We start from the raw sequence: 25,882 nt of genomic DNA on the forward strand, positions 1-25,882 counted from the left end.
GTAAGGTTGTGGCTTGTTTTTGAATATTGTTGATCTGAATCTGATGACTGATTAATTTTTGCAGCTTTTTGAATTTGATTCAAGATAAGTCTGGTGTGTTTCCTCTATGTTAAGTAAATAAGGCCCCATGAAGGACTGTGTGTTTCTGAGACATGGGCTTTAGAGCAGAATAGTCAATATTGTATTAACGAATTGGTTTAGGATATTGGGGACATTCTTCTACCAAATAAAATCTAGTCCAAAGTTGTACCAACAACTGTGATGCCATGCTGAGTTTTCACTGTCTTAGATTCTCTTAACTAAGTTTTGCATTTTTCAAGATGCAGAATTGTTTAACTACAGTATAAATTATCTTTCGTATTCTCCCCACTACATCTTTGGTCCCTGTCTTGGGCAATTAATTCTGTAGATAAGATCAGTTTGGTCCACTGAATGAGGTAACACCATAGCATAAGCAGTTATGTATGTGTTGCATTATGTCACGGGACTTCAGTGGATGAAATCATGTACTCAACACCATGTCAGATGTCATTATTCTTGCCCCTAGATGTGGCAAGGAGGAGGGACCATAGCCAGGGCCATCTTACCCATTAGGGTTAGTGGCACCCTGCGCCACGGCCTGCCCATCAGGGACACCCAGCAGCGGGAGTCCAGAATCGACCAGGAACAGCTGCGAGAACATGCTGGGCAGTGGTGGCGGCTCTTTCTAAAGCCGGCCACGCTCTCTCACTTTCTGCCTGGGAGAGGAGGCAGCGTCAGCGGCGTGCAAAGCTATGCAACACCCTTCTCCCACCTGCCCACCCCACGGCAATAGCAGGACTGCTGAGGAAGCCCATGTGGCAAGTGAGCCTCAAGCTGCCCAGTGCAGGGGGTGGGGAGGACAGGGAGGGGGAGGGGAGCCGAGAACATTGCCCCCCCTTCCATTGAGGAAAAAGGTGGAGGAGGGATTCATTCAGATTTGGGGCAGTGGGAGGGGAAAGCTGGGGGGGGCGCACTATCATTAGGACTCAGTTCGGAGGTAAGGATGGACTCGAGAGTGTGCTCTCCAGGCAGTTAGTGGTTAAAAACAAACAAACACCGACAAAAAGTCCTTTAAAGACGAGTGTGGGTTTTAAGGTCCTATTAGATTCAGCAGGGCTTATTCTCAGGTAAGTGCAGTTAGAGCTGCAGCCTTTGTGACCCACATTTTGGGTCCTTTTTAGGTTCAGGATGTCACTGCTTTACACGCACCCCACCCCCACCCCACAACATTTGAAAACGTCAACTTTGTACTTAAACACAAATTGACCGGGAACTTCATTCTCTGTGTCTTTATCAATTTATTTAAAGAACAACAAACTGGTGATTGCTTTAACTTTTTGATATGTGGTAATTTGAATCATGAGGATGAATTAGAAGAACTGCTGAGTCTTGAATGAGTCTTGCTTTGAAATGGAGGACTTCATTAGATTTTCTTCTGCCTTTTCATTTTATTTTGTTCTAAGGACTTGTTAGAGATAATGTGAAAGCGTGGTGTCAGGTCCCTACGAAAAGCTCAACAACTCTCGGGAACCCTTCCTTTAAAAAAGGTCGACTACTCTGGGAAATGGGGGGTGGGTGGGCGCCGGAGGGATCTTTGTACCACGACGCCAGATATGCTTAAGATGGCCCTGAGCATAGCTCCGTGGTGAAGTGCATGATTTGCATGCAAAAGATCCCAAGTTCAATCCTTGGCATTTCTAGATATGCCTGGGAAAGATGATGGCCTTATATCCTGACTGGCCCACTGTAGACAACGCTGAGCTGGATCTGCAGCCTGCCTGACTTAATATGTCTGCTTTTGCTGCACATGTGTATCTGTGTGTTTTAATATTATATTAAGAATAGGAAGTATGTTTATAGGTATTTTAACATGTCCCCCATCTGACTGGGTTGCCCGAGCCAACCTGGGTGGCTCCCAACAAATTTGTTTAGTAAAAACACAATACAACATCAAACATTAAAAACTTCCCTATATAGGGCTGCCTTCAGATGTCTTCTAAAGGTTGTAGTTATTTATCTCCTTGACATCTGATGGGACTGGTTTCTAAGTCACCTTCACTGGTAGCCCCACATAGAGCACATTGCAGTAATCTAAGTAGGAGAACCAAAGCATGTGCCACAATGTGCAGGCAGGTAGGATCTCAGCTGGCGTACCAGATGGAGCTGGTAGACAGCCGCCCTGACCTGTGCCTCCATGGACAGCTGTAAGTCCAGAATGAAAATGTAATTACAGTGGAACCTCGGGTTGTGAACGTGATCTGTGCAGGAGGCACGTTCGCAACCCGCAGCATTTGCAACCTGCAGTGCCATGTCTGCGCACACACGGGTCGTGATTCAGCGCTTCTGCGCAAAGCGCAATTTAGTGCTTCTGCGCGGGCGCGAAGGCCGAAACCCGGAAGTGACCCATTCCGGTACTTCCGGGTTCGGTGCGGTGCGCAACCCAAAATCACGTAACCTGAAGCATCTGTAACCCGAGGTACCACTGTATGTATTAAGTGACTAATTCAGACTAACATCCTCCTAAACAAAGGTGGTCCAACACAAGGGCCACATGCTGCCCTTGAGGACTTTTTTGGCGCCCCCCAGCAGCATTTGAGGGTCTCCCACCAGCCCTTGCTCTGCCTTCCCAAAGCCAGGTGAGCTGGGCGCTATGGCTTTTAAAATGTGTTTGTGGGAGCGGGGTTTATTGGTTTGTTTGTTTTTGTATTTTTCTGTTGGGAACCGCCCTGGGATCTTTGGATGAGAGGCGGTATACAAATTTTATAAATAAAAAATAAACATAAAACAAACCAATTCCCCCTCCCACCCCTTGTGTCCGATATAGCTCTTCCCTGCATCCTTGTTCGTGATGTAGTTGCTCTTCCTTCACGCCTTCTTCTTCGGCCCGGAGAGGGGGCACATTTTGTGGTCTGCCTGGGTGCCAAAATATCTTGGGCCGGCCCTTGTAGGAGGGCGTTGGGGCCCGTTTCTTTGCTGCTTTCTGAAGGCTGCCGAGGCGCTGGTCCGGCTGCTTCGAGCTCCTCCAGACTCGCTTCACCCGCAACGCCGCTGCCTGCCAGGGTGGGGTGGCGCGGGTGGTGGGGCGTGGCGCTCCCGGCCTCCGCGAGCGCCTTTTGCAGCCCAGAGCTTCCGGGCGCCGCGCCAGGCGCTCTCCTGCCTGCCTGCAGCAGCCCCGGCGGCGCGTTGTCGCGCTCTTGCTCGCCGGGCTGGCGGAGAGGGAAGGCGCTGCCGGAGCCCTCGCTCTCCGTCCTGGGCACGGCGGCGGGCGGGCGAGTGCGGGACCAGGAAGCCCAGAGCAAGATCCTGGTGGCGGCTTCTGCTCCAGCGCCAGCGGGCGGGGGCGCGCGCGTCTCTAAGCGGGCCAGCCGGCCAGGGCTGTTTGCGTAAAGCGCGTACCGGCTCCGAAAAAACCGTCGCTTCCAATGGGTTCCGCGTTGGCTTCCTCGGGGCTTCTCCTGCCCGAGGATGGTTCGGCTCGCCTCTTTTCCCCGTAAGGTCATCCATCCGGGCCCCCCAAGAGAGCGCCCCCACTCTGGACAGGCTTCTCCAGGCGGGCCGAGTAGGGAGCATGAAGGTGAGTGCGTGGCGCCCGAGGAAGGTTACCTGTTGGCCACAGGTGGGGTGCGGGCTTGGCAGCGCCTCGGATAGATGTGCGGGCAGCCGAGCTATAAGCAGCTGAGTTAAAAGCCTGCGAGAAGCGGCATCAGCAGAGGGGAAGCCGCAAAAACAACCCACCTCGTGACACCTCCAACTGAGGCTAACGGATGTTTGATAGCCAGAAGATTTTGCGGACCAGAGTCCATGGAAAAACGACGAAACGGCACCACTTTTGCCAGATGCCCGGCGCAGCCACCATCTATATTGGCTGGCAGACGACTGAGCCATGAGAATGGAGGCATGCTAGAGTTGCCACCTGTGAGCCAGGAAGCCCTGAATTCAGATGTCACCCTTAATATCGCTTAAGTGGTAGCCTTGGGCAAGGAAAACTGCTCTTACCTTCAGACCCTGGAGTTAAGCATTTTCACCCACCTTGCAGGGTTGTCCTTAGGAGTATTAAGACAGTGTCGGCAACGTGCTTTAAGCACCCTGGAGTGCTGTGATATTGCAGTAATACAGAAATATAAATAACAACAATATTACAGTACTGCTGTTGGGGGGGGGGGGCAGAGGAACTCCTAAGAAGCCCAGCCCTCCCATTGCACAGGCAGAATGCAGCATGAGCAAAATGCCTTTTTTACTTTCTCACTGCTTCCTTTGCTCCCCAAGGTGGCATGGAGGGGACAGGGAAGAAGGTGGAATGTCGGGCTTCTGCCTGGTGACGTCTCAGACTTGCCCCAGCTCCCCAAGGGGCTCATGGATCCCATCCCAGAAGAAAGTCTTCTCGAAGTGATTTGGAAAAAGATGCACTTGTTCCGCAGCTGCAGCTATCAGATCCAGCTGGAGGGGCAGGTGGGCAGCGCCCCCAGGATCCAGGGGATCCGATGGGTGAGTACCGATGCTCTGCAGCTGGTTTTTGTTGTGACTGGGTAGGCAGGTGGCTCTGAAGGACAGGGAGGCCTCTCCTGACCCCAAGTGAGCATGTGGAGCCAGTCAGGATAAGCTACCTGTTTGTCATTATGCCCAGAGCTGGTTTTGCAGGCTGCTGTGAGTCAATGTGATAGCAAAACCACTGGCACAAACAGGGCCGGGGTTCAGCATGTTCTTGGCTCCAGAAAAGACATGAAGCCATTTTCCATAACCGGAATCTCTCTCTCTCTGTGTGTGTGTGTGTGTGTGTGTGTGTGCATAACCTTTTAGCACAAAGCTGACAAACACTCTCTCAAGTGTGTCCTGGACCAGTGTTCGTAGCACCCACCCGTCCACTTTACTTCTTTGGTCGCAATTGTTTTCAGTGCTGTACTCTGCAGAAGTTGTGTGGCCACTGGCTTTGCTCGGTTTGTCTGTTTCCATACACACCCTTTCTAATCGTGGCAATGTAGCAAATGGTTAAAGCCACTAGGCATGCAGTCTTTGTTTTTCACATTTGTACCTTGCCTTCTTCCAAGGAGCTCAGTTATTCTGCACTGTATCTCTGACAGGAGATTAAATAACATGCACACATCTGTATATGTCTACTCAGAAGTAAGTCCCACTGAGTTCAGAGGGACTTGCTCCCAAGTAAGTAGGAACAGATGCCAATCCCAAGGAATTTTGTCAGAGATGTAAGCCCTGTTGAGGTCTATTCTCTACTGCCCCTTAGGTTTTGGAGTTCTAGAACTCCTACATGGACAGCACATTATTATTATTATTATTATTATTATTATTATTAATAATAATAATCAAGCATTTATTTAGAGTTTCTGAGAATGCAAAGTGCTCTGCATACCAGGTCAGTAATCTTCAAAACCACCATGTAAGCTAGGTCAGTATTACCCATAGATTGCACTAGTCTAGGAATGAGCATGCTAATGCATGTGGAGATCGCAAGACAATCCTGCATATGGGTAGAAGCTGTGCTGTGTGCAGACCTATTCAGAAGCATCAACAGGACAAATGCTTAGAAGGTATAGGAGCAAATGTGTCCTTTGGGTCCTTAAGCCCTGGGATCCCTTGCATGCCCACACAAACCATGCTGGATCATTCTCACACAAACTGCTTAACATCTCCAACCCACAATGAAAATCCTTAGAGTTTAGCTGTTTTGAGGTGGATCAAGACTTCTTATCCCTACCTTCATCAAGATCTAATTACAGATGAGATTGCTTACTCCCACAGGTGTGCACATATGAAATCTGGTACCTTCCACTTAATTTAGATTCCTTTAAAAATAAATTGTTCATTTATTTATTTTTTAGAGTTCCAGCTTTATACTAGTGTAGTATCTATAAATCAGGCAGTCAGTTGCATGGATTGAACCAGAGAGATAACACATGGTTTTATTTTTTAAAGCCTGCATCCAGCGCCATTGGGCTTCTTTACATCTGTTTGTGTGAAAACATAGTTTGAAATGTAATCTTCACTATAAAATAAAATCTGGGATTGCCAGGAATCTGAGATGGATCAATGAGTCATGGGGTTCATGAACTGCCTTACCTCTTGCAGTCCTTTGCTTCTGATCATAGAATTACAGAGTTGGAAGGGACCCCGAGGGTCATCTAGTCCAACCTCCTGCAATGCAGGAGGTCCCCCATTCAATTTGGAGCCATCCTGGACCCCCTTAGCTTTGGTGGCAGTTTTTAAAATTGTTGTACCACTGTGCTCATTGGTTCATTGCCGTGGTACATCTGGACCAAATGAGACTCCTGCTTATTGCTAACTGGTCTACTCCACCATCCACCCCTTTGAGATGATGGATTCCTTTCCTGGTTCTCTGGAGGAAGCAAGCAATCGGTGTCAAGTTATAACAAGCACAAGTCACTTTATTTTCCCTCTTTTATTTTAGTGCTAACAGGCAAGGACGCTACTCCCTCCCCCCAGGACTCCAGCTTAAATGCTGCTGCTGTTTTTTAAACATACCCTTTAGTCTCTAGAATCTGTGAAGTTAACAATAGACCTCTAGAAGAAATGGGACAGTGACAAAATCTTGTCCCCATGCCTCTCCCTCTTGGAATGTACTGGGAAGGGACCTGGATGACTTTGGGCAAAGCCTTGTCGCTTGGCCTCCCCTCTCTCACAGCGTTGCCATAAGGCAAAAACTGGTGAGCTGATTTCCTTGGAGGAAGGGTGGGATACCAATCTCTAACAAGCAGGAAAATAAATGCAGCCAATAGCTTGCATCTGACCAGTATGTGAGAGCACTTGAACTTGCTTTCTGAAAATACAAGTCTTCCTTTGCAATCCAAGAGTTGGTAACAATACTCAGCGGTGAAAGACAAGCACTTGGTCTCAGACATAGGCGCCGACTCCATGGGGCTTGAGGGGGCCCGAGCCCCCTCAAAAATTCGTTTGGGGGGGCTCTGCCCCCCCAATAATCTCCGGCGCCCCTCCAGCAGAGCGCCATCGCTGCCCCTCTCCCAGCCCAAAATGCACAGGGAGGGGCGGGCTGCATGCCTCCTGCCCTCCCTCCCGAGCAAAAGCTCCACCCAATTTCCTTTGGAGCTGATTAATAGGCGCAGCACGCTCTCCCCTATTCGCTCACGAGGAGGCGGCGCCACTTTATTTGCATATTCATGAGCTTATTTATTATTCATGAGCTTTCCCGGGCCCCCCCAATATTTTTTATAAGTCCGCGTCCCTGGTCTCAGAAGTACTCCCACACTTGGTTATTATTTCCAAAGCTGTTTTAGCAGACCAAGGTTTTCACCTTGGTATGAAGGGAGCCAGGAGTGGACTGTGGTTCATGTATTCCTTTCATTTATATCCCATTTTTCCCCAAGGAACTTGAAGTGGCATACATGCTTCTCCACCCTCCTCATTTGATCCCCAGAACAACCCTGTGAGGTTGACACTGGCTGTCAATGAAGCTGTGCAGCATACGTCATCATATGTAAGCAGACAGATCTTCAAGTCCCTGAGTTCTAGGAAGTTGTTCCAAAACCAAGCAAACAGTCCTCATTCCATACAAGCCTGCCTGATCACCAGCCCAGTCTACCATACAATCAAACCCAGAGGAAGGAGGCTCCTCAGGGGAATTCTTGACTGTTCTCTTTGGTCTGAGGAAGGGCGATGGCCTTTTGGGGACAGAAGTAGCCAAACATAGCCAGGAAGAAAACGGCAGGCCCCAGGTTTGGCTGGCTGCCCGTGCAGGCCGGATTTCTGGCGACAGGCAGACTCTCTTCTCCCTGCGGCCACGGGCAGGAAAGTGGGGGAGGTGACAGCCCCTTAGGAAGTTGCTTGGACGCTCAGAGCTGGCGCTGCCTGCCGGAAGAACAGCTGTCCTGATCAACAACACAGGGGCTGCAGTCGTCGGGGAAGAGTGGGGTGGGGATGTAAACAATGGGATACCCCAAGGACACAATTGGGGCTGATGCTGTTTTAACTTGCTTGCAACTTGCTTGTACAGTATTAAGAAATCAGAGAGGTGAGGAAGGCAGGGTGCTGGAGCTTGGGGGTGCTGCCTTCAGAAGACAGAATCCGGCCGCTCACTGCAGTAAGTGGGAGCAGCAACGAATACGGCTTAAATGCAACTTATCAGCTGTGTAATCCTGGGAATCTGGGAATGCTATTTTGTAAGGGCTAAAGGCAAACTCACATGGGATAGGAACCAAAGGTAGAAACAACTTCAGATTGTGCTTGTTTCCTACAGCAGCTAAGAGCTAAGTCCCCGGTTCATCTCTTTCCTTTTCCATGAGTGAATGCAGCAGCGAGCCCTTTGGAAGGTCCCTAGCTAAGAGCACATGCTTTTCGTTCTGAAGGCCCAAGGATCAGCTCCTGCCATATCTAGTTAAAGGATTGATGTAGCTGGTGTGGGGAAAGACCCTCTCTGCCACAGACCCCTGGAGAGCTGCTGCCAGTCAGAGTGGACAATACTGGGCTGATCTGATGTAAAACAGCTTTCCATGTTCCACAAAGCCTTAGCCCCCCTTTCTATGCAAAATAATACCAGCCCGCCTTGCAGGAATGTTTTAAAGATTCACCAGCACTGCTGCTGTAATTTAGAGGCTGCACAAGGTGATACAGGACTCAGCTCTGCAGCAGGTTTTCTGGATGTTGTGTCCAGAGGAGGGCAACCAAAATGGTCAAAGGCCTGGAAACGATGCCTTATGAGGAATGGCTAAGGGAGCTGGGCATGTTTAGCCTGGAGAAGAGGAGGTTAAGGGGTGATATGATATCCATGTTCAAATATATAAAAGGATGTCACATAGAGGAGGGAGAAAGGTTGTTTTCTGCTGCTCCAGAGAAGCAGACACGGAGCAATGGATCCAAACTACAAGAAAGAAGATTCCGCCTAAACATTAGGAAGAACTTCCTGACAGTAAGAGCTGTTCGACAGTGGAATTTGCTGCCAAGGAGTGTGGTGGAGTCTCCTTCTTTGGAGGTCTTTCAGCAGAGGCTTGACAACCATATGTCAGGAGTGCTCTGATGGTGTTTCCTGCTCGGCAGGGGGTTGGACTCGATGACCCTTGTGGTCTCTTCCAACTCTATGATTCTATGATTCTATGATTCTAGGGTACAGCTGCTACCTGTTACTTTCACTCCTCCCAAGCAGCAGGTGGTGTGGCTGGGTTTGTATGAGGCAATGCTCCTAGGTGCAAAAATATCTTTATCCACTAGCTGACACCTAGATTTTTTTGAGACCTCATCTCATTACTTGAGTCTGAAATGGTACAGTCTGGTCATCACCCCACCTGTTGTTGGTGACCACTAGTCCTCTTTAGTACCATGAGGATAAAAGGAGCCCATCTCTCAGGACTACTGTGTGAGGATGAAGAAGAGCCAAGCTCAAGGAATTCAGATGCAAACGAAGAGACAGCTCTTGCACCTTTCATAGTTGTGTTGGAATTTAAGCAGGTGTAGCAGGCATGACAAGCTACACCTGTTGAAATTTCCTCTTCCACACAAATATTAAAGGTTCAGGAGGCCCCTGGCCAGTGCAGCTGAGATACACATTATATTGGACAGGCTCCCATCTTTGCCTCGTGGGAGTTTAAAGACTCTCTTGCTGACATGGAGAAAAGTCTGGATAGCAATCAGATGCGTAGGCAAGGAGGAGCCGGTGTGTCTTGCGCTTTCTGCTTCACTCAATTGATATCCCGTCTCAGCAGCTAACAGTGCAATCCTCTGCATGTTTATTCAGAAAGTGTGCATAGGACAGCTCAGTTGGTGGAGCGTGAGACTCTTAATCTCATGGGTTTGAGCCCCATGTTGGGCAAAAGATTCCTGCATTGCAGAGGGTTGGACTACATAACCCTCACGTTCCCTTCCAACATGGCAATTCTAGGATTCTAGGAATGCAGTCACCAAGAAGGAAGATGAGCAATGGTAACAGGCAGCCAGCCCAAATGTGCCTGAATGTGTGGTGAGGATCCCTTCCAGCTTTCTCTGCATGCACTGCATTGGGACCCATGTGTGGATGATGGGCTGCCTTCGGATTGGTGAGTCACAGTTGGGCAGGTGTGTGGTGAGGATACAGGCAGCTTTTTCATGCCAAGTCATCCTGACTGGCAGCAGCAATACGGGTCACAAGCAGAGGTCTTCCCCAGCTCTGCTCCCAGAAATAATTTTAGCCACAGAATGTCATGTTAGGTACTAATGCCAAGCATGTACTCTGCCATTGAGTTATGGCTCCTGAACTGCACTATGGCAAACCTGTCCCTAGAATTTGCTACTGCAGATGGTCTGCGACGTTCTCAGGGTCCCCTAGAGGCCCAGAGGGTGATGAGATCAGCTACTCTGCTGAGTCTAGAGGTCCCTTAATGGTCCTCGCAATACAGTACTGCCACACCTACTGAGTCATAGCGGGCAAAAGGGTTCTCTCTCTCTATTGTTGTTTGACTAGACATGTGGGATGGGATACACCAACCTTGTAATCAACCTAGGCTAGAACACTGGCATTTAAAACAGTAAACATGTATTTATTTCTAGAATATAGTACCTAGAACAAGTAGCCATTTCATGCAGAATACTAAAAGAGAAGTTCAAATATTCTCACCCAGCCTTCCCTGGCTTGGTGACTTCCAAATGTTGTTGGACTCCAAATCCCATCAGCCCCAGCCAGCATGGCCTAGGGCAGGCATCCCCAAACTCGGCCCTCCAGATGTTTTGGGACTACAATTCCCATCATCCCTGACTGCTGGTCCTGTTAGCTAGGGATGATGGGAGTTGTAGTCCCAAAACATCTGGAGGACCGAGTTTGGGGATGCCTGGCCTAGGGGGTCAGGGATGATGGGAATTGGAGTCAAACAACATCTGGAAGGCACCGGCTTGGGGAAGGCTGCCCTTACCTCACATAACGAACCCTGAAAAAGCTACCCTTACTTAGGCTTTCATTATCCCTCCCATCTCATTCACTGGTCACCTCCAGTACTGACTTTGTGGGAGGCATTCAGTTGCATAGAGGAAATTTAGGTTTGTGCCATTAAAGTGGATAGCAGTGTTCTGGTGCAACAAATCCACATTAAAAACAAAAACAAAAACCCACAACAGACTTTCTTGCCATTAGGAAAGTGACCAGCGGACTGCACTAAAAAGTGTGGGATAAACAACTGATTAATGGGAAGACATGTAGCTACCGTGCAAGCAAACCAAAGCAAGTGCTCATTGTTGCATAACCAGCACATAAGTAATACCAGGGTATCATCTAACCTTGTGTGTAAGCTTTGTGCAAGTGAATGAGGGTGAATGCTCAATGAACAAGTCTTTTGGATGAGCTCTCTCTGTCCCTCCCTTCTTCTCTCTCTGTTTCTGCCTCTCTCTTTCCCAGCAGCCTTCAACTGTCTTCTTGAGAGACACGGTCCACCTGTCACTCACTCTAACTCCAGCCCACATTCCATCACGCTCCCCTGCTGTCAAACACCCTTCTGCTCCCTCTTCCGTTACACTGCCCATGTGGGACAGGTTCTTTTGTTTCGCAATGTGCACCCACTCGCACTCTGCACACAGAACACTTGCATGCCAAGGATTAAACTAGTCTAGAGCTAGGACCACTAAGAGCGGTCCTGCTGCACTGGGGACAAAGCCCCCCTGACTCACATTCTCTACTTTTTACGTAACTATGAGAATCTGCTGTCTGGCCAGCCCTTCCATTTCTCTCCCCCACTGCCCAGTCTGTAGTAAAACTGACAGTGCTGGGAAAGGCTTGCCAGTTTTGTAGCTGTCTCATCAGTTTTGTGTGCTCATCAGGAGTGGGGAACCTGGTGCCCGCCAGATGTTTAATTAGTCATTCATTTGACTAAGTGGATTTATATAATGCTCAATCATCTGCAACCTCAATCTAAGTGGTTTACTGTTGCTGGGCTCCAGCTCCCTTCAGTTCCAACCAGCACAGCCAATGGTCAGGGATTATGGGAAATTGTAGGCCAACCATATCTGGAGGGAGGCAGGGTTCCTACCCTGTGTGTGCCTACTGGTGTACACATCCCTGCCCTTTTAAAGAAAGGGCCTTTGAACAAGCCATGGGAAATTGAAAAGGCATTTCCCCAATCTGGTCCATTTAGTCAGGGAGGTCACCTGGTAGGCAGGTAATGCAGAAAATGGAGAGGGGTGAAGGTCACACACTGTCCAGTATGTCACAAAACATGTCATGATGGAATTGTATCTGAGTGAGGCTACAATATATTATGAACCATCATCTAGGGTGGCAAATTGGGGAGTGCCTTGGACCTCACTATTTGAGACGAGCATGGTGACATTTGAAGCTCGAAAAGCTTTATTTGTGAATGGTGGTAATACTTGTAAACTGAAAGTGGGGGGGGGGGGAGATTACAGAGTGATAATTAAAGCACCTTTAAAGTGCCCATTTGGCTTTGACCATTGTTGCATCTGAAACCAATGTGCATCTCATGTGGGCTTTGCATTTCAACCTACACAGTCTCAGCCATTGTAGTGGCACAGCTGGGATCGGCCCATGCACCATGTCGTATCTTTACAACAGCCTTTTGTTCTGCTGTTGTTTTCTCACACTTCATAAATGTGCTGACGTAAGTGATTCTGGGTGCTAAAAATGGCTCCTCTCTTGCCTCTTTGAGTCCACATTCCTGGTTGGTGCCAAATTTGCTCCAAAATGTTTACGGATACTCTGAGGGGGAAGGGTCTGTGGTGGAAAGATAAAGATCAGTGTAGTTGCTTCAAGGGAAGCAGCACTTTGGTTAGACTGGGGAAAGGACTAGATGCGTCCTATAGTAGTGGGAATTAAGGAAATATGTATGTTGCAGTGACATTTGGGCTGTGACTATGGTTGTAAAAAGATATTGCTAAAAAGGTCAAATCAGGTGGACAGCATTAAAGGTAAAGGTAAAGGTACCCCTGCCCGTACGGGCCAGTCGTGACCAACTCTAGGGTTGTGCACTCATCTCGCTCAAGAGGCCGGGAGCCGGCGCCGTCCGAAGACACTTCCGGGTCACGTGGCCAGCGTGACGAAGCTGCAACTGGCGAGCCAGCACCAGTGCCGCACACGGAAACGCCGTTTACCTTCCCGCTATAAAGCGGTACCTATTTATCTACTTGCACTTAGGGGTGCTTTCGAACTGCTAGGTGGGCAGGAGTGGACAGCATTAGCTTGGGGAAAACCTTTGGTTGGAAAAAGTGGGTCTTTCCATAACTAAAAAGATGGCCAAGTACAGGTGATGTGTTGTCCCAGAAACTAAATAGCCGTACCGTACATCTTTCTCAAAAGGGTGATGCCATTCTTCTCCCCTTCCTCTGCCTGTGTGTGCGTGTGGAAAAAACAACAGACTGGCTGTCTCAAAGCTGGTTCTGAAAGTGACAGAGAGAAGCTATGGCTAAAATGCCCCCCCCCCATTGTTGGGGAGCAGGGTCTGATGGAGTGTTAGTGTTGTGAACCTTCCATTTCAAGGTGAGACGATGCAGTGGCCTCTGAGTACCTGGAAGGGTACAGATCAGGCTTTTGAGGAGCCCACCACCTCCTGCCCTTTGAGAGCCAGTGTGGTATAGTGATTAAGAGTGGTAGACTCATAATCTGTTGAACCGGGTTCGCGTCTCCGCTCCTCCACATGCAGCTGCTGGGTGATCTTAGGCCAGTCACACTTCTCTGAAGTCTCTCAGCCTCACTCACCTCACAGAGTGTTTGTTGTGGGGGAGGAAGGGAAAGGAGATTGTGAGCCGCTTTGAGACTCCTTTGGGTAGTGATAAAGCGGAATATCACATCCAAACTCCTCCTCCTCCTTTGTTACACACTTGGCACCTTCCTGCCTCCCCCACTGCACACCCTCCAGCCACTGTGCTCCTGCCACTGCCTCTGGGTTGCAGTGGGTGGACGGGCATGATGGGCGGGCATGTGATAGAGGGTGAGGCAGCAGAGGGGGCAGCATTTCTGTTTTGTCTCTCCCAACAAAATGTTCTGGGCTGGCCCTGTTCCATCTTATGCCCAGCCTGTATACATATTTAAACAAAACCTTTTATCACAGAAATACCATAAGTCTCCTGGGACATTTATTCCAAGGGAAGCAAACCCATGCGCTCGGTATGTACTGGGATCATCTTCCACATGACAGCCCTTTATGTATTTGAAGATGGTTGTCTTATCGCCTCTCGGTCTTTTCTTTTCCAGGCTAAATATTCCCAACTCACTCAACTGCTTCTCATAAGACTTGGTTTCTAGACCCTTGAACATCTTGGTTACCTTCCTCTGAACATGTTCCAGCTTGTCAACATCCTCCTTATATTGTGGTGCCCAAAATTGGCCACCATATTCCAGGTGTGGTCTGACCAAGGCAGAAGAGAGTGGAACTATTACTTCCCTTGATCTGGACACTATATTTCTGCTGATGCAGCCTATGATAGCATTAGGGTTTTTTTGCTGTTTCATCACACTGTTGACTCATGTTAAGCAAGTCCCCAAGATCCTTTTCACATGTACTGTTAGTAAGCCAGGAGTGGGGAGCTTGGTTTTTGTGTATTTTTGAGTCAGTAGCCAACTAAATTTGGCCACATGTCCAAACAGAGTGATCTGATTCTTAATTCCTTGGCAAGCAGTCGCCTCCTGCTTGGAAACAGGACTGAGGGAGTTAATTGCTGAAGCTTCATCCCAGGCTTTTCTAACAGTCTGGCTAAGAAACAGGTCAGACTGGTCCTCTTCTGGCCAAGCTTTGCCCCTAGGGTGTCTGGCATGTGTGGCTACAGAGTAAAATGCTACATCTCCAGGATATGGCAGTGGAGAAGGATCTGCTGCTTCCAAAATAGCAGAGCCTGCATCATCTTTTATGAAGCTTGGACTCCTTCCTGCAGCTCCAATGGTCTCAGTAGGCATTCACCTGCCTGACCCCGAGGTAAGGAGAGGGAAAACGGTGCCGTTCTCTGTCTCCCTTGGAATTCTAAATATCTATTTAAAATCCGGCTATTTCCTTGGAAAGAAATACCTCCAGGTGATTTGCCCTAAAGGCACAGCTGGAAAAAAGTGGGTAACTGATGGTGCATTGATAATTACTGGCTACTTTTGTTTTGCTGCGGAATTACTTTTGAAAGTTCCTCTCCCACCTCATCACACCTGATCAATAAGGTTTGGAAATAAATTAGTGTTGGCTTATCTTGCAGTTTACCATGGTTTTCCCTGCTGGGTGTTTGTTGGTGACTGCAGTGGTTCTAGAGCAAACACGGTTGGGCCACAGGTCAGATGGCCTTCACAGCTCCATCCTCATGGCAAATGATTAAGGGGGCAGATGCTGGTTTATCTTTCTAGCGTGGTAATGAAATGTGACTTAATCTTCGCTGAAAATCCATGTGAGCCTCACAGAAGTGAAATGCTTCTTTAGCACTGTGGTGTAGTGGTTTGTTTGTGGAATTAGACCAAGAAGACCAGGTTCAAATTCTCATAAAATGTGGGGATGACAGCACTATATGCCGTGGCCCCGATCTGGTGGAACGCTCTGTCACAAGAAACTAGGGCCCTGCGGGACTTGACATCTTTCCACAGGGCCTGCAAGACGGAGCTGTTCCACCAGGCCTTTGGTCAAGGCACAGTCGGACCCCCTCCTTTGGTAATCCTCATCGAACTCTAGCTCAATGATTGCTATTAATTTGATTCTGAATTGATTTTAGAATGTGTTTTATTTAATTGACTGTGATTTTATGTAAATTGTGCTATTTTTACTGTTGTTAGCCACTCTGAGCCCGGCTTTGGCCAGGGAGGACAGGATATAAATTATTATTATTATTATTATTATTATTATTATTATTATTATTATTATTATTAATCTTGAGGTCCTTGGAGAAAACACAGGAAATAATATATAAACTAAAGTGAACACAAGGGTTATCAAACTTGAAATATACCATTGCCTGATTAAGGTGTCCTCCCTTTAGGTTGATTTCAGCTGTGCAAAAATTGCCCTTTTAATTCTGAACTTTTTGGGGTGGCAAGCTTTCAACAGCTAGCGTTATAACTGAGAAAAAGCTGGTTTTCATTAGTGATTTATATTTAGGCTTTATAATTGTTGTTACCCATTATGAGCCCACAGGACTGGGCAGCTTAGGTGTCTTATCACATGGAACTCCCTGTACCAAAACTGGCTCATTTATGGCAGCAGAAAGTGGCTTCTGTGGCAACAGAACTTGCTGGAAAGCAGCTTTGTGTCATGGACCTGCTGGATGCAGAGAAATGGTGAGAGGCAACAGCTGGGGAACCCCCAGGGGAAGAAGGCTCAGAGCCAGGAGACTGGCGGTGGAATGACAATGTGTGGTCAGAAGAATCGGAAGAAGACAGGGAGGAGGAGGTGTTGGTAACAGGGTTTAGTGAGCAGGAAGAGGCTGTGGCAGAGAGCAGACCAGAGTCAGAGGCAGAAGTGGAGGCTGGAGAGAAGGGACAGAGATGACGCAGGCTGCTGAAGAAGCCAGGGAGGTCTTCCCTTCCTGCTGTGACCAGGTCTTATCCCCACTGGTCTCCCAGAACACAGAGAGGAATGAAGAGGGCAGAGCAAAGAGAAACAAGATGAAGGAGCCTCAGGTTGCTCAGAAAGAACCCAGGAGAGGAGCCTTAGAGAGCAGTAGGAAGGACTTCAGTCCTTGCAACTGCTTTACTGGGACAAGACCTACTGGGAAGAGTTGCTGGGATCACTAGGCCTGAGCTTTTTTGTTTGAATAAAGAGTTAACTTAGTTGACACTGAGTGTTTTATTTCTGACCTGCTCCCGACTCCAGCTCCTGACACTTTGTTTGTGGCTAAGGTCTATTCCATGCCTCCAAAATATATTATTTCTTCTAATAGCAAACTCAGGTAGTGAGTGATGACGAAAATGGAGCCAAAGCAGGGTTTTTGAGAAACAAGAGGAATTTATTAGCATGCCCTGACCAGCCCAAGGCTGGCAGTAATAAGAAAGAAAACAAACCCCAAGCTTTTCAGGAAAAACAAGCTAAGGGGCCAACAAACGGCCCAGTGAGGACTGAGCAGGCTCAGTACCCACTAACCACAGAACACCCAGTGTATATTTTTTTTGGGGGGGGGTGTAAAACCTGGCAAGGAGCGTTGTTGGGGAATAGAATGGAATGCATTGCTTGAGCACCTTACAACTAATAGTGTTGCAGAGAAGGGCCAGTCTGGTTGGCAGGAAGCTTGCACAGGAGCACTCCACAAGATGGTGAGGCTACACTGCAATCTTATGTTGAAGGTCCCACATGCTGTAAATAATTTTGATCATCTCAGCCTCAAACAGGAGTTAGTTCCTCTGCAGTGCAGATGTTGCCCCCTAGATGCTGAGGACTAACATAAGCGCTAGCATGTGCATGGGTGGATTAATTTATCAGGTAGATATGTGGCATGGGCCAATGTGAAGGTGCTCATAAGCTTTGGAAAGGGCTGGTCCAGCTGCACATCAGTTGGGAGGCTGACTCACCTGTGCTTCTGGGCCTAATCCGCTCGCCTTTTCAACATTATCTTGGCAAAGCAGGAGGCGGCACAAGGCCCCTGGCACGAATGCTTGGCACGCCTGCCCTGCTGATGTAACAGCTTCTGAGATTGCAGATTAGGCAGGCTTCTTTAACAGAGCTACAGTGATTACAAGGAGTTGCAGTGATTACAGCAATCAGCCGTCTTCACCCTTTTCAGAGTTGGGATCCATGTTTAATGTCACCCTAGAGTGTCAAATGCATTATAGATTTGGGGGGACCCCCCCTAAACCCTAGAAAGTAATAAATGGTAGGATTTTGATTATTTGGAGTATTGAAGGGAAGATTGGAGGTCAGGCTAAGATTTCTTTCCAAACCAGGCCCTCGCCTGGGATAGAAACATCAGCAGGACAACGTGGCATCTTTGGGCTTCCTTAGTCCCCACCCCCTTTTTCTGATGCTCCAAGCAGAGCAAGGAGGCTGGCTCTAGCGTCCGTTTTAATTTCCCCCAAAGCAACATTGCATTGAGGCCATTGTGAGAAAGTGAACCTGAGGTTAGACTGTGCTGCTTGGAGCACTGTTGCCTCCAGAGATCCACCCACCAACAGAGGAGACCCTCCAGCTAGTGTACTAGTCTCTTCAAACCTGGAGCTGGCCCTACCTATGGGGAGGAGCTATGCATATATTTAGCATATTTATTACTAGCCCTTCACCAAAGATGTCAGGGTTGAGAACAACAGTAGTCAACCTTTTCAGACCTGGGATTCACCTTTAGCCCAAACATGCATTTGGAACCCATTAATTAAGTTTTTCTGTCACATCTGCATGGTGTTGCTGCTGCTGCTGCTGTTGCTGTGACAATCCACCTTGGATCAGGCCCTGACCCAACAGTTGAAGACCAGTAGATTACAATGGCATGAACACAATAAAATGCAGTAGATAAACAATTAGAACGACAAACCAACCAATAACAACATTTGCAGAAAGGAAAAAATCATTGCACATTCCTAAAAGCCTGGGTGAAAAGGTACGCCTTTGCGTGTTTTTTGGAAACCCCCAGTGATGGGGGGGGGCAAGGAGTTCCAAAGTCTGGGGGTCATCAAAATGCACTCTGCTTTACACATTACTTTCCTGTGTCTAAATTGTTATTATTAAATTGTTATTGGGCAGGTGAAAGATAGCAGCATGAATTAGCTAAGCTCTTAGGGATGAACCCATTTATTTTTCTGCATGCTTTTTGATGCGCAAGGATATTGCTTCAGGGAAAGGCAGGGTGACTTCTGGGTGTCTCACTTTGGAATCGGCAAGCTCTTCTGATCTCTGGGTTGCAAACGAGGCAATGTGATGAGGCTTTGGCAGAATTTGGGGCCTCCCTGGCTGGCTGGCTGGCTGGCTGGCTGCCTGCCTGCTGGGCTCGGTTGCTGAAGCCTCTCAGGTGTTTCTTCCCTTACCTGCTGAGTCTGGAGGCATTTCTCCAGCTCCTGACAGATGGCAGCCCTTGTGATATTTGCCGTGTAAACAGGCCAAGGGGCGGGGTGCTGTTTGTACTCCACAGCTGGGGAAAGGAGGAGTCCTGGAGAACTGGCAAGAGACCTTGGGAAGGGAGGCTGCCTTCCTGAGACTCCGGGCATTTCTGCTGCATGGCCTGCCCACTCCCTCTGATCACAAATGCGTTGATTTTAGAAAGGTGCTAAAATAGGGCCCGTTGGTGCTGTGGCGGCAGTGCTGGATTTACGTATAAGTTAAACAAGCAATAGCTTAGGGCCCCACTCTCTTGGAGCCCCCCCCAAAAAAAATTAAAGGGGAAAAAGGTGGATGTACATTTCCAAAATATAAGATAAAAAACAAATTACTTTGATAAAATACATATTTTGTTATGTGCAAATGGCTTTAGATACCTATTAGGTCCATAGATTACCATATAGCATATATTCGACACAAAAAACAGTGACAATTTGTTGTTGACAAAGGACAGCTGGATATATCAAGGGCCCCATTACCTTCAGTAGTTTAGGGCAGTGTTTCCCAACCTTTTTTGGGCAAAGGCACACTTGTTTGATGAAAAAAATATCGAGGCACACCACCATTACAGCCCCGTGACGTCAGCGCGCAGCGTCACGCCGGGAGGGACTCACGAGCTCCTTCTCCTGCTCGTTCAGGGCCGGGTTGCCGCCGTGAGGGAAGAGTGCCGGGGCGCTGCTGCTGCTGCTGCCACCGCCGCTCCCGGCAGGCATGGGCCCAGCTGAGGCGGCGGCGGCTGTTGTGGTGGTGGCGGCGATAGCGGGCGGAGGAGGGGGCGGCGGCGGGGCTGAGGTGGCCGGCGGCGGCGGGGGAGGCGGCGGCGGGTGGAGCAGGAGGGCGGCCGAGGCCGGTGAGGGAGTAGGGTTGCCCGGGGCTTGAGGAGCCGTCGCCGGGAGTTGCTGCTGCTGCTGTTGTTGCTGCTGCTGCCCGGACATGCCGGCCGCCTCCTCGTCCGCTGTCTCGCGCTCCTCCCTTTTGCGCGCGCTGCCCCGCCGCCGCCCCATTGGCCGGGTCCTGTCAGCTGATCCTGTGTTATTTCCTCTGTGTGTGTGTGAGGGGAGAATGGAGAGAGAAACCTCGGCACCACCACCGCGGAGCCGCCCCCGGCTCGACGCGGATCCTCGCCGCCGCCGCCCCGCCTCTCGCCGCCCGACTCGCCCGCCTCCCTCCCACGGCACACCAGGGAACGTCTCACGGCACACTAGTGTGCCGCGGAACACCGGTTGGGAAACACTGGTTTAGGGCCTCATCAAACCTCAATCTGGCCCTGTGTGGCGGGCTTAGCGTTTTAGCCCTGGAGCCCATGTTTGCTGTCTGAGCTCTGGCCTGGAATAAACACAGGTAAATAAAAGAATGTTTTGCAGCAGGGGAGGGGGGCTTTTCAGCCTAGGGGCCATATTCCTTTATGGAAAGCTTCCTGGGGGCCGCATGCTGGTTGTAGGCTGGATCAGAGGTAAAAATGGGAGGAGAAAAGGATGTGTTTTTGAGCTTTGTGCAATAGGCCAAATTCCTGTCACGCAAAACCTAGAGGTTTTTGCACACACACATCCTCTCAGCATACCTTTCTCCATCCCTGTTAAGACCACACTGCAGCCGTGCCGCGGCACTTGAGGAGGACATGGAGCAGAGTCTGTCTCTCTGTGTGGCCTGGGCAGACTCCTGAAGGCTGGAAAAGGGCATGGAGAGCTCCGTTAGCCCTCAAGCTGAGGTTCTCTGTCCTTGTCTTAAGAGCATGTGCAGAGCACCTTCCCATCACCCCTGAGGTTACAGTAGCTGGAAGTGCTCCAAGCATCATACTTGACAGGCGAGTTTTGCAGATGAGGAGAGAGGTACTCTGGTGCTATGCTGGCAGAGCAGTTTGCAGAATAAGAATTGCAGAGTTGGGAAGGCACCCTGCGGTCATCTAGTCCAACCCCCTGCAATGCCAGAATTGCTGTTGCAATGCAAGAATCTCAGCTAGGTGAATCACAGTTGCTGTGTCTGATGTAAACCTGGGGGCGGAGAAATTACATAAAAGTAGCAGACATTCTTCCAGTGTCCCTGGAAATATCACCTATGCCAACCAATCCAAGGACAGCAGTATGTGCTTGGAGGGAGCTGACCTCTGGAGGCTGAGCTGGAGGAGCGTCGTATCACATTGCCATGCCCCGCAGAGCACAAACAAAGCAGAGAACCAGGCAGTGGCCAAGGGATCTTCCACCAGCATGCTCAGGAGTCGCAGGGTGAAATCTCCATCGCACAGAACATCCCCCCCCCCCCCCGCAGGACAGGATCCAAAAGTAGGAAGCTGCAACAGGCAAAGGGATTCTGTGGTGCAGTTTGCAAAGCAGGCACAAACATACCAGAGAGGTCACTGGTTCAAATCTACCCTGTCATGCTTGTTTATCCTTTCCTACTAGCTATCACTCACTGAGAAGGGGATGGTCAGTACAGCTGCACAGACGCACATGTGCTCTCAAGGACGGTGGTTCAGATATTCCCTGATACTGGCTGGGGGTGGGGATCAGCACAGCCCCAGGGAGGATGGTAAGCAGTGTGCAGCTCCTGAGTGCCAGAAGTCTCACCACAGGCATGTGCCACCCCAAGCCTAGAAACACAGAGACCCAAACTTCTTTCCCACTGGTTGTGGGGCAGGGAGAAGGGCATGCACACACATTGCTAAAGCTACAAGAGGCAGCGCATAAGGACAGGGAGGTAACAGCCCATATGCCCCTGGGTGAGTGTCACAGCAGAATAGTGAGGCACCTCCCACTGTCAGCCCCACTCCAGTGGAAGCTTGCTTTGCAGGAGGAGCCCGGCAGGCTTCACAAGTGGGTGGGCACATGCTCATGCAATGTGCATTTGGGATGCTGAAGATGTGCTTCTGGTGTCTCCCCTTGTCACAATTGAAATTCAGGAGACACAGTGAGGATTGTTCTGTAACTGAATGAGATATGGACAAGTAGGTCGTGCATTTGGGGCTGATCTGGTTGCATTTAGGGGCAGAGTACCCTTTCCTGTGCCTGTATTCTCATCAGAAATGAGCTCTGAGAGTCCTGCCTCTGTCTCTCTGGATGTTTCCCTCCATTTTGAATATTGTTTAGTGTTACTCTATCTCAGGCCAGGAGAGATGCTTCTTGGGACTTGCGCTGTATTCTCTGTGCTGGGCAGTTTCTCAAGAAACTATTGGTAACTTGGCAAACCTCTCAAAGGCTGAAATATTTCTGTGGGCTCTATCATGATACCACTCCAAATTCCAGAGCTTTCTGGCCAAGCAAACACTTGAACTAGAGTTGTGTTTGTGTTCTGTAGCAAATCTGGTTCATTTGTAGGAAGTTCCATCTGTAATGGAACACAGAATCTGCTTCTTGGGCTAGCTGCCTCACATTACCTCATTGTAGGTCTGGCTGTGCTTAAGGCTGGTCCCTGCAAATATGTCTATTAAAGTAAGTAGAAAATAAACCATTTATTTAAATCATTTTTATACTGATTTACATTTCGGGGGGGGGGGATCTCTGTAGATTCTGCATAAAGCTTCAGATACGTTTATTTAAAAGTATAATCTTTATTTATGTACTTATTTAAATCATTTCTCTACCTCTACACGGTTCTAAAAAATATCCAAGTGGTTTTACAGCCTATCTTAAAACATCAAATAGAACATGACAAATTGGAAAAATATAAAATTTCAGAAGAAAATCAAATGCAATAAGATTCACATTTAAAGCAGCCTGATTAGCAGGTAAACAAAATATTCTCTTAACAAAAGAGTTACAAGGAGGCCTTTTTTTCAGCTGGAACTTGCTGGAACTCAGCTCCACCATCTCTCAGGTGAGCGCTGTTGCCATTCTAAGAGAACAAGGGAGGTCTTCATGGTGAGTTCCAGCACCTCTTTTTCTAGAAAAATAGCACTGGTTACAAGTAAGAATCAAATGCTAAAATGCAGTAAAAAAATCCACATATAAAGCATCATTGGCAACTAAATGAAATTTCTGAGACAATACTTTTCCCCCACAGTAACATCTCCCAAAGGCATCCTTATTAATCTTTTACATATAAAACTCATTCCCACCAACCACACCCAGAGCACAGCTAATCTCCAGCCAACCATTTGTCACAAGGCCAACATCTGACAACTATTTTCTTACTCTGTGTGAGTTTCTGCTGCATGCTGATTTTCAGAAAGGGGTGTAGCTCCCTTGCCTTCCGCTTCTCCTTGGGTGGGGCAAACTTTGCTGTGGGTCTCAGGATGAGTTTGCACCTGCATGCTCATCACATGACGAGAGCAGTATCACATGATGCCTATCAACTGATGCGTATGTATGTGAAGGGGCCACCATCACAGCTCAAACAGATCAAAACAGGCAAAACTTTTGTATCCCTTTGGACCTTTAATTTATTTTTAATGGAGGCAGGTTGCATATTCAGGTGTCATCTGCTACCTTTGCCTCAGGCATCTTAAGTTATCAGTTTGCACACTATTATCATTCTGAGCAGTTCTCCTTTAGTGAATCTCAACCATCGTGCCATTATGCTACTTCTCACAATTCCACACCAGGTGTAATCATGTGATGGGGCTTAAATTCATGTGGGAAGTCCTACTCAACATTGTGTGAACAGACTTCCTAGCTCAGGAGTAGCTAACCTGTGGCACCTCCAGATGTTGCTGGACTCCTAGTCCCAATGGCCCCAACCAGCATGGGGAATGGTCAGGGATGGTGGGAGATGTGGTCCAGCAATATCTGGAAAGCCACATGTTTCCCACCCCAGAGCCAACTCCCATTAGCATTCTGGCCACAGTAGACTTGGCTACCAAACTCTGCCGCTTTTTGCCCAATGAAGGTCAGACAAAGAGACCTGTTTTCCTTTGTTGAAGGCTTGGGGGCATGGGTTGTGGCACGGCATGGCGTTTCTTCCCTTCGGATGTGCTGTGGCTCAGTGGGTGCCTAACATGTGACATCTGGTCAGCCTGGTAACTCCCCCCCCCCCCGCACAGGTTCTCTCTTGCAGGGATGAGGAACCACTTCCTTTGCAAGGGAGGATGACTGCCTGCTTCTGCACTGGGCTGCGTACTGGGCTAACACACGCAACCGACAGCCCCTTCCTCACTTTGTAAATGGACTAAGGAAATGTCCTTGATCTTTTTGTTTTCCAGACCCCTCTTCCAGACACCGAATCAGCGTTAGTGCCTGGCCACAGCCTAAAGCAGGTAAATATCAAACAGCCGTCTTGACAGGGGCAAAGGAAGCACAGCCTAAAAGTGGGGGTGGTTACTCCCCCCCCCAACGGGCTAACAGGCTTGTGGTATGATGTGTTTCCTTTCACACAGGTCTGTGTATGTATTTCAGGGATGTGTGCAAGCATTAATTATTATTATTATTATTATTATTATTATTATTATTATTATTATTATTATAGATTTCCATCCCACCTTTCTGAGGTTTATGCCACATTCATGGGAGCTTTTGCACACTAAAATCACATTAGTACACGGTGGTGCAGCAAAAGCCTGAAAAGTATAAGAACCTCAAGGGGCAAGGTGTTACATGATGTAGGTGTAGCTGTAGAAAAGGCTTGTCTATCCCATGGAATTTGAAGCTACAAAACTCTATTTGCATTTTTTTATATTTAAAAAAGTTCCTAGTCCTCATGTTTGTGAAGATCACAACTGCCAGTTCCAGTTGCTGGAAAGCACAGGGGGTGAGAGGGCTCTGGGGCTCATCTTCTGCTCCCTGGCCTCCGACAGGCATCTAGCTGGCATCTGTGAGAACAGGATGCTGGACAAGATGGGCCAGCAGGCTATTCTTACGTTCTTATGACTGCGAAATCAGAAAGCCCTTTCTTCAAGTCTCAGTTCTGGACAAGGATCTGCCACGTGTCCCTAGGCAAACCACTCTCTCAGACTCAGTCCTGCCCCCACATATGAGGGAAGCTAACACTCACCTACTTCAGAAGGTGGTTGTGATTATTGAAACAAGGCCATGTTTGTGAAGTGCTGGGGGCAGTCAAAGGGGATATATATTGGAAGCCTGTGATCCGTGTCTGGCTGAGAGCCAATCATCGTAGCCAGGATGCAAGTTGGAAGAAAATCAGATTTTAAAACCAAATTGACAGAGGAGTTTAAAACGAACCTGTTTCCATGTATTCTCCCTTCAAAATAATCAGCTTTTAAAAGGAAGTTCTGTATTCAATGGAAACAAGAACAGGCCCATACTGATGATATCTTAGGACTGAACCTTTGAGCTTCTATGAAACAGTGAGTGGAAGGCTGAAAAGAACCAGAGACAAAAATATCTGACTTTGGAGGTCAAGTGTTTATAAATATGACACAATTGTTCATGCATATTTATTATTCTGCAAACGACAACTTATTCAACTATGCATAACATCCCTTTCCTCTCCTCCCTGCTTTCCCCCAAATCCAAAATTAGTTTTGGGCTTTCCAGATATTGAGTATCTGGAGACTGAGCCAGGAGGTTCGCTATCCCAGTGCCTTTGGCGGGACCCTGAGCGGGGAAGCCTGGCTAGCCCTGTCTCTCATCTTCTGCTGCCAAGCAAATACATTCCCATTTATGCAAAGCTTTGACTCACAGGTTGCCTTGTGAATATAGTGTAATTGGTTTTAACTGGTTGCATTCAGTGTTTTTTATTGTTTTATCTGTCTTTTCAATATTTTTCTTACTCTTGAGTGCTTCCCCAAATGAAGCAAAGACCATAATCACCAGGGAGAGGGCCTTTTTAGTAGTGGCACCCCAGTTATGGAGCAGCCTTCCCAGGGAGGCTCACTGGCTCCATCTTTGTGGTCTTTTCAGTGCCAGATGAAAGCCTTTCTGTTCACCCAGGCCTTTTAAATAACTATATGGCACAGGTCTCTCCATTTTAAAATTGGTGCTTTAACTTTGGTGGTTTTGAAAGTTTTGTCTTATTTTCTGAAAGCTACTATGATT

The 25,882-nt window shown here is 48.3% G+C and overlaps 1 protein-coding gene across 3 annotated transcripts in view; it reads left to right on the forward strand.

Annotated features, from left to right (window-relative positions):
* The first annotated feature begins 2,908 nt into the window (after positions 1–2,908).
* The window catches only part of RAPGEF3 (Rap guanine nucleotide exchange factor 3), a 52,428-nt gene continuing 29,454 nt past the window's right edge, over positions 2,909–25,882 (forward strand). Inside the window, exons 1-3 of one of the 3 annotated variants that reach the window (XM_028721204.2) lie at positions 2,909–3,595; positions 4,288–4,506; positions 24,091–24,144. In XM_028721204.2, coding sequence (XP_028577037.2) covers positions 3,590–3,595; positions 4,288–4,506; positions 24,091–24,144 — 279 coding nt within the window. In that variant the 5' untranslated portion in view covers positions 2,909–3,589. Of the gene's footprint in view, positions 3,596–4,287; positions 4,507–14,203; positions 14,886–24,090; positions 24,145–25,882 lie in introns of those variants that run through there. The other 2 variants (XM_077923728.1, XM_028721205.2) reach the window with 2 other exon arrangements.

The sequence above is a fragment of the Podarcis muralis genome, chromosome 2, assembly GCF_964188315.1.
Source record: "Podarcis muralis chromosome 2, rPodMur119.hap1.1, whole genome shotgun sequence".
In the NCBI taxonomy this organism is placed as follows: Eukaryota; Metazoa; Chordata; class Lepidosauria; order Squamata; family Lacertidae; genus Podarcis; species Podarcis muralis.